Source organism: Somniosus microcephalus, chromosome 5 (genome assembly GCF_052327205.1).
Source record: "Somniosus microcephalus isolate GS21.2 chromosome 5, FLI_Smic_1.0, whole genome shotgun sequence".
Classification (NCBI taxonomy): domain Eukaryota; kingdom Metazoa; phylum Chordata; class Chondrichthyes; order Squaliformes; family Somniosidae; genus Somniosus; species Somniosus microcephalus.
In genome coordinates, this window is record NC_140991.1 from 282,308,417 (window position 1) to 282,322,728 (window position 14,312).

At 46.2% G+C, this 14,312-nt stretch overlaps 1 protein-coding gene across 1 annotated transcript in view; it reads left to right on the plus strand.

Annotated features, from left to right (window-relative positions):
- The window catches only part of LOC147117767 (collagen alpha-6(VI) chain-like), a 206,573-nt gene that overhangs the window by 75,433 nt on the left and 116,828 nt on the right, over positions 1–14,312 (plus strand). Inside the window, exons 13-14 of the mRNA XM_085989029.1 lie at positions 1,776–1,838; positions 12,925–12,990. Of these exons, the coding sequence (XP_085845155.1) occupies positions 1,776–1,838; positions 12,925–12,990 (129 nt within the window). The remainder of the gene's footprint in view (positions 1–1,775; positions 1,839–12,924; positions 12,991–14,312) is intronic.

The following is a 14,312-nucleotide window of genomic DNA, read 5'->3' on the forward strand; positions in this document are numbered from 1 at the left end:
TATCAGCACAGGTAGACTGGACCACAGTTTAACCTCTCATCTAAGCAGGGCACATCAGACACTGCAGCACTCCCTCAGCACTAAACTGGAGTGGAATATTAGTGGTGAAGAGTTACCACTGAAGAGGCAGAATAGGACAATAGGGAATAGATCTTCAGTTTTTCAAAATGCAGCAGAGATGAGGCATAGGCAGGTTTAGACTGTCATTTATTTTATTATTGTTAAGTGGGTTTTCTCAGACACAAGAGCCCTGTCCTCAGTGAGGAAGGATTTTCCCATGTACTGAAATTACATTCTGGGTTGAGTGCAAGGGTGAGAAAGACAGCAATCTTTTGTTTCTTGCAATGTGACCCTTACATTTCTTGCCTAAGTACCATCAGAACATTGTCACATGTTTATTTACATATTACAGTACATATCATCAGAAGGGGTCTGTGAGCAAAAACATAATTAGCTGTATTTAACACCAATTGTAATCCAAGACAGCCCACCCAGATCCATGTCTAGCCCTAAATTTTGTAAAAGAAAATAGTAAACACAACTAATGTGTGTCATTAATTTGAATAACAAAGGAATTAAACATTTTAGTTGCTGGAGAAAGCTAGTAGATTGTAAAGTGTCAAAAAAATTAATCTGTTTTTCTTTAAATTGTCAGCTTGAAATAAAGAATTAGCAGAATCAATAGGGAAAAAGTGAGTACAATTCTTCTAGTACCAAGCACAAATCTTAAACTGTCATATGTACAGATCTGGGTTAATCCTTAAACAGTTTTTAAAGCAAAGAAATAATTTAAATTCTGAGCTCAACTCGATTGCAGAATATATTCTTAACCAACCAAATGGAAAGTGACAAACTGTCAATAATCTCTATGGTTATGTTGCCACATCACTTAAAATACCATGCCACCTCACTCAAAACACCATGCCACCTCACTCAAAATATCATGCCAACTCACTCAAAATACCATGCCACCTCACTCAAAATACCATGCCACCTATCACAATATTCGTGCCCTTCTGTCAATCAGCATTAATGAAAACCTGAACCATCACATCTGAGGTAAGCAACTGAACAAATTGAAAGTGGGTGCATTTGGTACCTTAAGGAGTACTGATGCAAATGTTCTGGTCTCTGTTATTGGCTCTTTGTGTGCTTAAAAAGAACATTCACATATTAATATCATTCTCATAAATTAATTATAAGAGAATAAATCCTTGCAAACTTTATAAACATTTACTAAAAATCTCACAAAATTGTGCCTTCAGTTGTTGCAAATGTTTGATTCAAGCAGATAAGAAATGATATAGGAGTACTAAATAGATTGCAAGGAAGGGACGTTGTGAGAGGATAATGCTCCACTGGAAAGTAAAATTCTTCTGTGTACTTTTTTTTTTGCAAATAAATGGCTTCAAGACTTTGTTAATATAGTGCAAACAGAAGTTTATAATGAACGTGTTGTTCCAAATGCTAAACATAGTGCACAGATAAGCTTCAGCCTCCAAAAGAGCTATGGGCCCATAAACATTTCCCCCAAGGGATTCACTGAGCTACACCTTCCACCTTCCCCTTCTTGGTGATGAACATTTATGTGAAGAATAATGATTACTGCATTTTTTGTGAATAATCAGATCATTGCAACAACTGCAAAGAGGCAGTCAATTTGATGAGGACTGAATTAATTAGACTTAACCTGTAGAATGCATTATATATGAATGTCTGCTACAAAAATGCTTCTACAGTCCTCTAAGAACTGATACATTGTACATAATTTCTAGGGCAAGAAAAACCAAAAAGGAGACTTTGGTGAGCGTGGAAAACTAGGTTTACGTGGCAACCGCGTAAGTAAAATCACATCATTCATCTATGGATAAAAAGAAACTCTGAATTAGGTGTTTACTTTTTGTATTCTTTAGCATCTAGAGCTTCAATACCAGGGCCTGGAGTTTCCGCCAGGTGGCATTCGTTTTTTCAGCGCAATTTGCCAGAAATTGGCAAACCAGCGCAAAAGATCGAGGAATTTCACATTAATGCAAATTACGATCAGCGCATATTGAATTTCTGCAATCTTTTGCGCTAGTTTAAAAAACATCGCGCTGGAAGCCGACCCTGTCCACCAAACTGGTCATATCCCCAGATCGAATTAAACACTGTGGTGAGTTTCTGCTAATCGCACCCATCTGCCGGTCTTTGAGGAGGCTCTTACAATTAAGCTTTTTTTTAGGTGCAAGGCACATTTTAAAAGCCTTTAAATATTAAAAAATATTAATTTACTCAGAAACAGACTATTATACACCAATGAAACTAGTAAATAGTTCAGTACAGGTTTTTAAAGTAATTTACAATTATTTAAAATCGGGTTGCTCAAAAGTGGTGGACTAGACACTGATTAAAAATGCTTATTTTTTGTGTAAACCCATTTTCTGCTGTATTAATAAAACTGCACTAAGTTAGCACTTTTAAATATTTCAAGGAATTTTTTTAATGCAAAATTTTAAAAAAATGTTCTAATACCCTGCCTGATTGGGCTGGTTCGTGGAAGATTTTATATTCAGCAATATGCAACTGAGTTTGAGCGGAAACATGAGCAAAAAATTCAATTCTGAAAACGAGCTCAATTTTGAGTACAATTTGCGCCCAGATTGCCAATTGTGCCCAAAGCAGAAACTCTTGGCTCTCATCAATACTTTTTTTTATTGCTTTTTGTATCTTCCCTTAGAGAATGGTGTGAAATAGTGGAAAGATTCATAGGCTGATTAACAGTCTGACAGGCCTCAACATAAAAGCAAAATACTGCGGATACTGGGGCCGGGATTTTACCGGCGCTCAAAGGGCGGGTTTGAAGGTGGGTCCGCTGTCAAAATCAAAATGATTGACCGCGGGTTGGAAGCCCGCTCCGAACCCGCCTCCATGTAAGTTTCCAAAGTGCTGGGTCTGGTATTGCAGAACAGACCTGACACCAAGCAGCGGGGGAGGCATTTAAGATAGTTAAATTCTTGATAAACGTTTGTAAACTACTGTTTTGCCAGCCTATTTCTAGTTTACCACTTTTTTAACAAGGTTCCTGTCATTCAGAGATCACATCAGGGAGTTCAATCGAGCTGAATAGTTCACAGCTATTGTAGTATAAAAGCTACCATTTCACTGCTGTTCACTTTCCAATGTCAGAAGTTGCTGATTTCAGGATTTGGAACATACATTTGATCTTTATTGAGGCTGTAAGTGTGTGGTGTAAACTCTATATCCACTGTCACCTCCTTGGAATAACCTCTCTCCCCATTGACAGATTGCTTCTAATATCTCATCCTCACCTGCCATATATAACAACAGAATGGGAACAATTTATTCTCTCTCGCCCTGGTCCTCAGAATCTGACCACAACCTGCCACAGCAGCAGCAAAACCAGGCACACCAGCAGCACCAACAACAAGAGCGCCAACCTTCTCCTCAGCCATCTACTGCTGCACAAGGCAGAGGGCATCAGCACAGGGCTGCACCATGCCGCAGGAGATACCCCCACCACAGGGTTTACAGGCAGAGGATGAGCTTCCTCAACATGACTGAGCAGCAGTGCCAAAGGAGGCTGAGACTATCACAACAGGTAGTCGCAGACATTTGCACAATACCCGATCAAGACCTGCAGCCCAGAGGAGCGGGTGGACATGCCTTACCAGTGGCTGTCAAAGTCACCACCGCCCTCAACTTCTTTGTGTCAGGCTCCTTCCAGGGATCTACAGCAGACATTAGCGGCATCTCCCAGTCGGCCGCCCACAGATGCATCACGCAGGTCACTGATGCCCTCTTTGGCAAGTCCGCCAATTACATCCACTTTGACACTGATGAAGCCAGTGTTACAGAGCAGGCACTCTGCTTCGTCAATCTGGCTAGCTTCCCACGGGTGCAGGGCATCATCAACTGCACACATGTGGCCATCAGGGCACTCTATCAGTACCCAGCAGTATTTGTCAACTGCAAGGGCTTCCACTCCCTTAACATGCAGCTGGTGTGCAACCATAGGAAGAGCATCATGCATGTGTGTGCCAAGTTGCCTGGTGGCTGCCAGGACTCTTACATCCTGCCCAGTCCACTGTCCCTCAGATTTTTGCACCACCAAATGAATTTCTGGCTGGCTCCTTGGAGACAAAGGCTATCCCCTGAAGACGTAGCTAATGACACCTTTGAGAAGGCCATCAAACGAGGCTGAGGAGCATTATAATCAAAGCCACATTTCCACCAGAAGTCTCATAGAGCAAACAATAGGGTTGCTCAAAATGTGCTTCTGATGCCTGGACAGATCTGGTGGAGCCCTTTGGTACACACCAGCCAGGGTCTCGAGAATCGTTGTTGTCTGCTGTGCCCTGCACAACATAGCACTGCAGCGAGGATTAGCGCTGCATGAGGACAAGGCGCAGAACGCACAGCCTCTTCAGAGGAGGAGGAGAAAGAGCAGAATGATGTTCAGCATGAGGAAGACCTGGAGGAGACGGCTGTCCCAATGCGACCAGCATGCGAGCACATTGCTGCCCGTAACACCAGGGATGGCCTAATCAATGCCAGATTCACCTAACTTTATACAGTACAGACATGTGGCTGCCACATGTGCATGAAGGTTGGCACGACCCTGCCTCAACACCACAGAGCATCTCTACAATGAACTGGGTATTCCTTGCACTGTCACCACCATTGCTGGATATAAAAGGCACCCTTACGCTTCACTCTGCCACTTCCAATTGTGAGCACACATATGGTAACGAATGCAAACATTCAGAAAAAATTAATTTATTACAACAAAGTAAAAAAACAGAAACTTAAACATTCATTTATAGCAAAACACCCAAGTGACTACCCTTGTGACTGTTTATGTGTGAGCTTTCTCTTACGCGTGCTTCTACATGGTGCTACCTCTGTGGCTTTAGCAAAGGTGGAGGCAGCCTGCTCACTTCCCTGCTGCACCTGCTTAGACGCCTTTGGCGGTCGTCCTCTGGGTTTTGGAGCCTGTGAGAGCCCTGCCAAAGTCTGCTCCTCCTGCGGTTGTGCAGGGGCAGACTCAGCCATCACTGTCCGGGGAGGCATCTGGGGCTCTGACCGAGGGGTTGGCAAGGGGGTGGAAGTTTGAGCACTTGGAGAAGAGCCCCCACTTCCATGTCCCCTCCCACCATCATCCCTCTCATGGGCCACCTACACTTTTCTGCTAGCAAGTAGCTGGAGAGCACCTTGCTGCACATCAGTGGGGCCATGAGGATCCATGTCTGTACTGAGATTCCTCATAACAAGGGCGTCCATGAACCTCTGGTTTCTCTCCTCCATAGATGACCATCTATTTAGAAGTGTTATCATGTTCTCCTGAGTCTGGCGATTTATGTCCTCCATGGAGGTGGCCATCCTTTCCATGGCGGAACCTACAGTTGCCAGTGCGTGCGCCATGACTTTGCTCATATTTGAGATGGATTCCTCCATTCTCTGCACACTCACGGTCATCGTGGTTGCAAACCCTGTCAGAGCTCCCTGCACTTGTTCCTGAAGCTCCAGGATCACCCTCTTCCTGGATGGCCCCCGAGGCTCAGCGTCTGCATGCAGCTCAGCAGAGCTAGGAAACTCCTGCGGCCTTCGACAAGGAGTCTCCACTGCTGTCTCTGTCTCCACCATCTGATCTTGCTCACTTTTGACTTGTGATACACTAGGTGACAACACTACTCTATCTCGCATAGGACTCACCGAGGTGTGCATCTCTGCACTGGTGCTGGGTGCGCTCATTTCTGCTGACGCTGCTCCCTCAGAGGCTGGAGAATCCTCTGAGGAGTGCTCCTGCTCTTCTTCCTGGACAGTGTGGGGGGCTCTTGATGGTCCTGTGGGAGAGTAAAGACATGAGTTAGACATGTGATATGTAGATTGCAGACACATCCCATTATGCACATGATGAGCATTCAATTTCTCTTGACATCAGACCCCATATGAGTCACTCATGAATGCCAAATAAGATGTATGGAAAATAATTCTGTCACCAGGTTGTTCCAATGAGCCCCTCTCTCCGTCCCCCACTTCAGGCTGGTCAACGACTCCTGTATTGTCCAGAGCTGCCTCCTCAGCGTTGGTGAGTTCAGCCAATGATGACGGTCCTCCTCCTGTTCTCTCCCTCTCCCTTATTGTGGGCTCTCTTTTCCTGCAATGAGGGAAAGAAGAGAAGTTTTAGTAAGAGCGATGGAATGAGTGTAAAGAATGGATGGGATAGATGTTTAGTGGGAGACTATGATGGAGTGGGGTGCCAATACCAAGTTGCCTCCTTTTGAGTTGCTAGTTGTTGTCATTGCATAATGATGATGGTGCGTGTGAGGGGTGCATAGTAAGATGGGGATGTTAATCTGTACATAGGGAGAGAGGGATGGTGCAAGGGATGTTGGGGTGAGTAAGGATGTGCAGGAGTAGGGTTAGCAATGCACTGTAATGTGGATGTGATGACAGGCACAGCAGAATGAAGGTAAGTGTGCTTTTATACTCACTTTTGCTGAACGCAGAAGATCATTAAACCTCTTCCTACATTGCACCTAGGTGTGAACAACCACAGACCTTGCAGTAACCTCTGCAGCTATTTGCAGCCAGGCTGCCTCGTGTGCTGACGAGGTCTCATCCTTCCATCCCCAGGGAATAAAACCTCCCTGAGTCCTCTGACTCCATCCACAAGAACATGGAGGGAGTCATCGTTGAATCGTGGCACAACCCTTTGTCTCTCTGCAGTTACTTGTTCCCACAAGCAGCACTCAGGAGCATGAAATTACAAGTGAGAGCAAATGGGGACTTGGCCCCTTTAAATATACTGGCAACAAACGCGTCATCAGATGACGTCACCAGACCTGCATCTTTTAATTGGACCGGGTAACGCACAGGGCGGGCTTAACAAGCCCAATCAACGAAAAATTGTTTTCACAGAACGGCTGGAGCTGGGAACGGGACCGGGATTCGCCAACTACTTTTCCCGCTGCGATCCTGCCTCCGCTGGCAAAATCGTGGCGTGGAAATCTGAAATAAAAACAGAAAGTTCTGGAAACCCTCTGTGGAGAGAGAAAAAGAGTTAATGTTTCATCAGAACTGGAAGAAGTTAGAGATTTAACAGCTTATAAGCAAGTACAGAGCCAGGGGAAAAGGGAGCAGTCGTTTAGGCACTTTGCAACCTTCTGGCCTCAACATTGAGTTCAACAACTTCAGATCATAAACACATTTTCTCAGACAGCAGATGCTGGTAATCCTCTGGACCCATCTTTTGTTTCTTTATTGTCCCATTACCATCCCCTTTTGCCTTGCAACATCATGCCATTTGTCATTTAATCACTCCTGCCCTCCACCCGATCACAGACCTTCCCTTTTGTTCTGTCTTCTCCGTCCACCCCTTTTCACCTGGCTCTGTATTTGCTTACAAACTTCTGCCAGTTCTGATGAAACGTCATTGACCTGAAACGTTGGGCTCGATTTTAGTAGCCCTGAGGAGGCAGGTTTGGAGGTGGGTCGGCAAGGAAAATCAAAAAAATGGCTGCGAACCCGCCTCCATCCCGCCCCCACGCAATTTTTGTGAGTGTCGGGTCAGCCACTCCCGAACTGACCCATCGGGAAACAGTGGGACAGGTAGTTAAGGCAGTTAACAGCCTATTAACTGCCTTGCTAATCCTATTTTTATAGTAATTTCTGATTTTCATGCTTTTGGCTCCTGTTTCCCATCTTGCCAGAAACACGCCAGCTGCAAGGAGACGAGTTTCTCGAGGACATGAATTGTAGTCATTGGTGCTGCCGTTTAAAAGCGCTCCTGCAACATGGCTGATATTCAAATGCCTCAACTTTGTTGTTGGAGGTTTGGGCTAAGATTTTGCAACTCGACTGACCTTGTGACTGTTCAAGCTGACAGCCATCAGCAATGTGACCTGATTGGAATAATTTCAGGCCACTTTGACTGTGCGCTTGCAAGCTTCTTGCCTCAACTGAAATCTATAGCAACGGTATGGGAACCATTTATATCCTCTCATCCTGGTCTTCAGATTTGGAGGAAGAGCAGCCGCGGCAGTACCATAACCAGCCACAACTGCAGCGCCAGCACCAGGAGCGCCAATCTTCTCCTCACCCACCTGATGATGCACAGGGCGAAGGGTGGCAGCGCAGGGCTGCACCTTACCACAGGAGATACCCCCAACACAGGGTTTACAGGCAGAGGATCAGCTTCCTCAGCATGATTGAGCAGCAGAGCCAAAGGAAGCTGAGACTTTCGAGTGACGTAGTCGTTGACATCTGCACAATGCTCGATCAAGACCTGTAGCCTAGTGGACACCCATTACCAGTGGCTGTCAAAGTCACCACCACACTCAACTTCTTTGTGTCGGGCTCCTTCCAGGAATCAGCTGCAGATATCAGCGGCATCTCCCAGTCAGCCACACACACCTGCATCACGCAGGTCCCTGATGCCCTCTTTGCAAAGGCCCACAATTATATCCACTTCACGGATGGCTCAAGTGTGACTGCGGGTGCGGTTGGCTTTGCCAATATGACAGGTTTGCCAATGGTGCAGGGCGTCATAGACTGCACACATGCAGCCATTAGGGCCCCCTATCATAACCCAGCTGTATTTGTCAACTGCAAGGGATTTCACTCCCTGAATGTCCAGCTGGTGTGGAACCACAGGAAGATCATCATGCATGTTTGCGCTAAGTACCCTGGCAGTTGCCATGACTTCTTCATCCTGCATCAGTCTACTGTGCCTCAGCTCTTCCATCCGCCAACCCAACTTTGCGGATGACTACTTGGTGACAAGGGCTATCCCCTGAAAAAGTGGCTTATGACACCGATGAGGAGGCCAACAAACGAGGCTAAGGAGTGCTACAACCTAAGTCACTTATCCACTAGAAGCATCATAGAACAAACCATCGGTTTGCTCAAAATGCGCTTCCGATGCCTGGACAGATCTGGTGGAGCCCGGCAATATGCACCAGCCAGCGTGTCCAGAATCATTGTGGTCTGCTGTGCCCTGCACAACATCGCACGGCAGCGCAGCTTAGTGCTGCCTGACGAACAAGTGGCTCAGCGCACAGCCTCCTCGGAAGAAGAGGAAGAGGACGAGGATGAGGAGGAGGAGGAGGATGAGGACGAGGAGGAGCATGAGGAGGAGGATGAGGAGGAGGACAGGGGGCCTGCATTGCGGAGCCGGCTGTGGCCAATGCAGCCGCACGCGACCACATTGCTGGCCATCTGGCAAGGGAAGCACTCATCCATGCCAGATTCACGTAAGCTTATGCTTCAAACACAGGTGACTGGCAAATGGAGATAAATATAAGGCCGCCATTCTCAAAACCTCATGCATCATCTGTTCAATAAACGGTGGTTTCCACTCACTCTCACCACCATCATTATAAATGGAATTAGCCCTGAGCCCTCACTCTTGAACTTCCATTTCCCAGAACACATAGGCCACAACTTCAAATCTTTGCCATCGCTTCTGTTTAATTACATCACAAAAGGATGACACTCAATATTTAACAGCAATACTTAACACCCAAGTGACTACCCTTGTGACTATTGGTGCTTTCACTTCCACTTACGCGTGCTCCTATGTGATGCTTCCCTTGTGGCTTCAGCAGATGTAGAGACACCTTGCTCACTTTGGTGCTGTGCCTGCTTAGATGCCTTTGGCGGGCGTCCTCTGGGTTTGGGAGCCTGTGAGGGCTCCTCCACAATCTGCTCTTCCTGCGGTTGTGCAGGGGCTGAGACGGCCACCTCAGTTGGGTGAGGATCCTGGGGCTCTGACCGAGGGCTCTGCAGTGGCATGGTCATGTGAGTGCTTGGAGAGGAGCCCACACTTCCTTGTTGTCTGCCATCAACATCCCTCTCATGGGTCACCTGCACTTCACTGCTAGCAAGTGGCTGGAGAGCAACCTGCTGCACCTCAGTGGGGCCATGAGGATCCATCTCAATATTGACAGTCCTCATAACGGGGATGTCCATGTACCTCTGGTGTCTCTCCTCAATAGATGACCATCTATTCTCCATAGCAGACCATCTATTTAGAAGAGTCACCATGCTCTGTTGAGTGTGGCGACTTATGTCCTCCAAGGAGGTTTTCACCCTCTCCATGGCAGCACGTTCATGCGCCATTGCCTCCACAAAGGCAGTGCTCATGTTAGAGATGGACTCCTCCATTCTCTCCACACTCACAGTTACCCTGGATGCAAACCCTGTCAAAGACTTCTGCACTTGTTCCTGGAGTTCCTGCACACCTCTCTTTCTGGATGGCTCCAGAGACACAACATCTACATGCAGCTGAGCAGAGCGAGGAGAGTCCTGCGACCTCCAACGAGGACTCTCCACTGCTGTCACTGTCTCCACCATCTGCTGATGCTTACTTGCGAGCTGTGATACACCAGGTGACAACAATACCCTATGTCCCGAAGGACCCACCAAGGTGTGCGTATCTGCGCTGGTGCTGGGTGCATTGAGTCCAGGTGACGCTGCTCCCTCAGAGGCTCCAGGTTCCTCTGAAAAGTCGTCTGGTTCCTCCTCCTGGACAATGGGGAGGGGAGCTCTCGATGGACCTGTGGGAGAGTAAAGGCATGAGTTAGACATCAGATTTGGAGTAGCAGATGCATCCTATTGTGCAGATGATCAGAAGTCAATCTCTATGAGCAACATATGCCATTGCAGTCAATCAGGAATTGTAAAAGCGAGGGCTGAAAATGCATTTTGTCACCAGCTTCCTCTAGTGCGCCCGTCTCTTCGTCCCCCACTTCCAGCTCCTCGCCACCTCCCATGATGTCGCGAGCAGCCTCCTCAGCGTCAGTTAATGTGGCGAGGGATGGTGTGTCTCCTCTTGTCTTGGCTCTCTCCCTCTTATTGTGGGCTATCTTTTCCTGCAAGGAGGGACACAAGTGGAGTTCCAGCGAGAGTGATGGAGTCAGTGTGAAGAATCCATAAGGTAGAATCTTAGAGGGAGGCCAGGATGAAGTGAGGTGGCAAGAGGAAGGAGCCTCCCTGTGCGTTGTTAGTTGTCACTGCATAACCGTGAGAGCGAGTGTGAGGGCTGCATAGCAGGATGGTGAAGTGATTCATTACAGAGAGAGAGAGAGATAGAAAGGTAAAGGTGCAAGGGAAATAAGGGTAAGGTGGGACGTGGAGGAGCAGGCTGACAATGCAGAGATGAGAAGGGAAGCAGAGTGAAGGTCAGTGTGATGTGATACTCACTTTTGATGTTCGGACAAGATCATTGAAGTGTTTGCGGCACTGGAGCCAGGTGCGTCCACACACCGACCTTGCGCTGACCTCCTCAGCTATCTCCAGCCAGGCTACCTTCGTCTGTTGAAGAGGCTTCCTGCAGCCATCGGCAGGGAACAGAATGTTCCTGCGCCCTCTTACTCCCCCAACAAGAGCTTGCAAGGAGTCCTCATTGAATCTCGGAGCAGCCTTCTTGCCTGTGGCAGCACTCATGTTGATCTTGGCCCTTTCTTCCAGCAGCAGCAGCAACGAGAACTGAGATGCTGAAGCTACATAGAGCCCTTAAAAACAAGTGCAGCAACGACCTCATCAGTGCAGAACAACAGACCCGCTCCAACTTATTGCAGCAAGCAGCGCGCACGATGGGACTAATTGGAGCAATTAACTTAAAATAGGAAATCGGGAGCAGCTGAAACAGGCAGCGGGACAGAAACCCGCACACCAGGCAGCCCGACTCCAACCCGCCTCCTCCATTAAAATCAAGCCCGTTAACTCTGTTTCTTGCTCCACAGATGCTGTCTGCTCTGCTGAGTGTTTCCAGCATTTTTTGTTTTTATCTCAACATAAACACTCATTCCATGACCGTAATCATCCAATCGATCGGTGGGGTTAGTTGTAGTGTATGTAACCTGTACCACCTTAAGAGGATACCTTAAGGTGATGGACTACTTTTTGATGGCTCCAGTACATTGTAGTACCGGTGGTGACCACACCGGTATATAAACCCTGCGGAGCAAAGTGTATCTCAGTTCAGCCCTGACCCTCAATCACTAAAGACCTGTTTACTTACTTCTGTAGTCTGTGTCCTGTTATTCAGTATAACTGCAATTGAAAACACAGACTCAACATTAGTCCTATATGAAAATAAGATTTTATTGGCTCCCACAACCCATACAATGAAGGGGAGGGAGACACAAGTATCCCACTGGATGTCAACCCAGAATTCAGAGCCAGAGCTCAGGTCTCCAGTTGCCGGGACAGTCTGTAGTGGGGTTCAAACCCTGCATCTTCTGACTCCGAGGCGGGAATGCTACCACTAAGGCAAAGGCTCGCGCCTTTAACAATGGCATATGTAGGTGATATTAATATTGTAGTTTGCGCGCTAAAAACTTTGTACAGGTTAAATCTGTTCCCTATACCTCCTTTGATAGAAACTTTTTGCTACCATTAAAATATATACACTAACAAGTAGCTTACTCATATCAGATTAAAAAGAGAAAATGCTAGAACTACTCAGCAGGTCAGGCAGCATCTGTGGAGCGAGAAGCAGAGTTAATGTTTCAGGTCGATGACTCTGTTTCTCTCGCCACAGATGGTGCCAGACCTGCTGAGTATTTCCAGCATTTTCTGTTTTTATTTCAGTTTTCCAGCATCTGCAGTATTTTACTATTGTGTCATGTAGCAGATTGTTGTATTGACATGAGCATCACATTGCACATTGTGACTGTATAACTCTTCCATCTGTGTAAAAGTGGAGATTTTAGCACTTAAATGCCAATGTTACTTGTCTCGACTTGTTCATACATTACAACCAGGAGATAGGTAGCTGGGTTACAATGTGCACAGAGCTGGTTTGAATAAGTTCCTAGAATTACTGTTTTACTCAAAATGCATCCTTCACCACAGGGTACTACCAAAAAACTGTTACTTGGTTTGTTGGATTACTGGATTTTATTTCATTTTATTTAGGGTGAATTTGGCATCAATAATAATACTCGAGGTCCAAAAGGTGAAAGAGGAGACCTAGGACTGCTGGTATGCTATATTCACATTTAAATATTTATTTGTTTCCTAATGTATTGTGCCAGTTTTTGCTGAAAAAATAATGGCGACTGAAAGACGCATGCCATTATTAATGCGCAAACTGGCCACCAAATTGTAGCGAGGAAGGGATACACTGTAGCCAGTCGACTTGTGCCACTCCACTGTTAGATTTGCAAAAACGACATCTCGCGCTTCACTTCCCTGTGATTTTCATGAAGTTGCTGTATTTCACAGAATCACAGAATCACCACAGTGCAGATAGAGGCCATTTCGGCCCATCGAGCCTGCACCGACACATATCCCACCCTATCCCCGTAACCCCACATATTTAACGCCCTAACACTAAGGGTCAATTTATCATAGCCAAATCAACCTAACCCGCACATCTTTGGACTGTGGGAGGAAACCGGAGCACCCGGAGGAAACCCACGCAAACACGGGGAGAATGTGCAAACTCCACACAGACAGTCGCCCGAGGCCGGATTCGAACCCGGGTCCCTGGCGCTGTGAGGCAACAGTGCTAACCACTATGCACATTAATTGTCCATTAAACTCACCACAGATAGTTAAGTCTAGTAATTAACAGTGTAAGTACCCGTTAATGATGTGATAATTGTTAATGACTGCTAATCAAGCTCTCTTGCCCAGAAAGTGAACAATTATAACTGTGGAGTCTCATTCCTTCAGGTTGTAAATAGTTTTAGAAGATAGTAAAAATGTCAATTTTTTTTTACTCTTCCTTTGTCTTTTTTTCTCTCTCTCTTAATTCAATTTTCTTTCCTTTTCTTTATATCTCTTTCTGTACCTGATTTGACACTGAATTCATCCACTCTAATTCACCCTTTTTCTAAAGTCCTACCTCTGTTTATTTCTCAATCCTTTACTCTCATTGGTTAAGGGGATAACGGGCTAGAACTTACTGTACAACAACAATGACAACTTGTATTTATAATAGTGCCTTTAATGCAGTCAAATAACCCAAGGCACTTCACAGGAGCGTTATCAAACAAATTTTGACATCAAGCCACGTAAGATATTAGGGCAGATGCTTGGTCAAAGAGGTGGGTTTTAAGGAGCATCTTAAAGGAGGAAAGAGAGGTAGAGTGGCAGAGAGGGAATTCCAGAGCTTAGGGCCTTGGCAATTGAAGGCATGATTGCTAAAGGTGGCATGATTAAAATCGGAGATGCTCAAAAAGCCAGAATTGGATGAGCGCAGATATCTCAATGGTTTGTGGGGCTGGAGGAGATAACAGAGATAGGGAAGACCTAGGCCATGGAGGGATTGGGAAACTAGGATGAGAAGTTTAAAATTG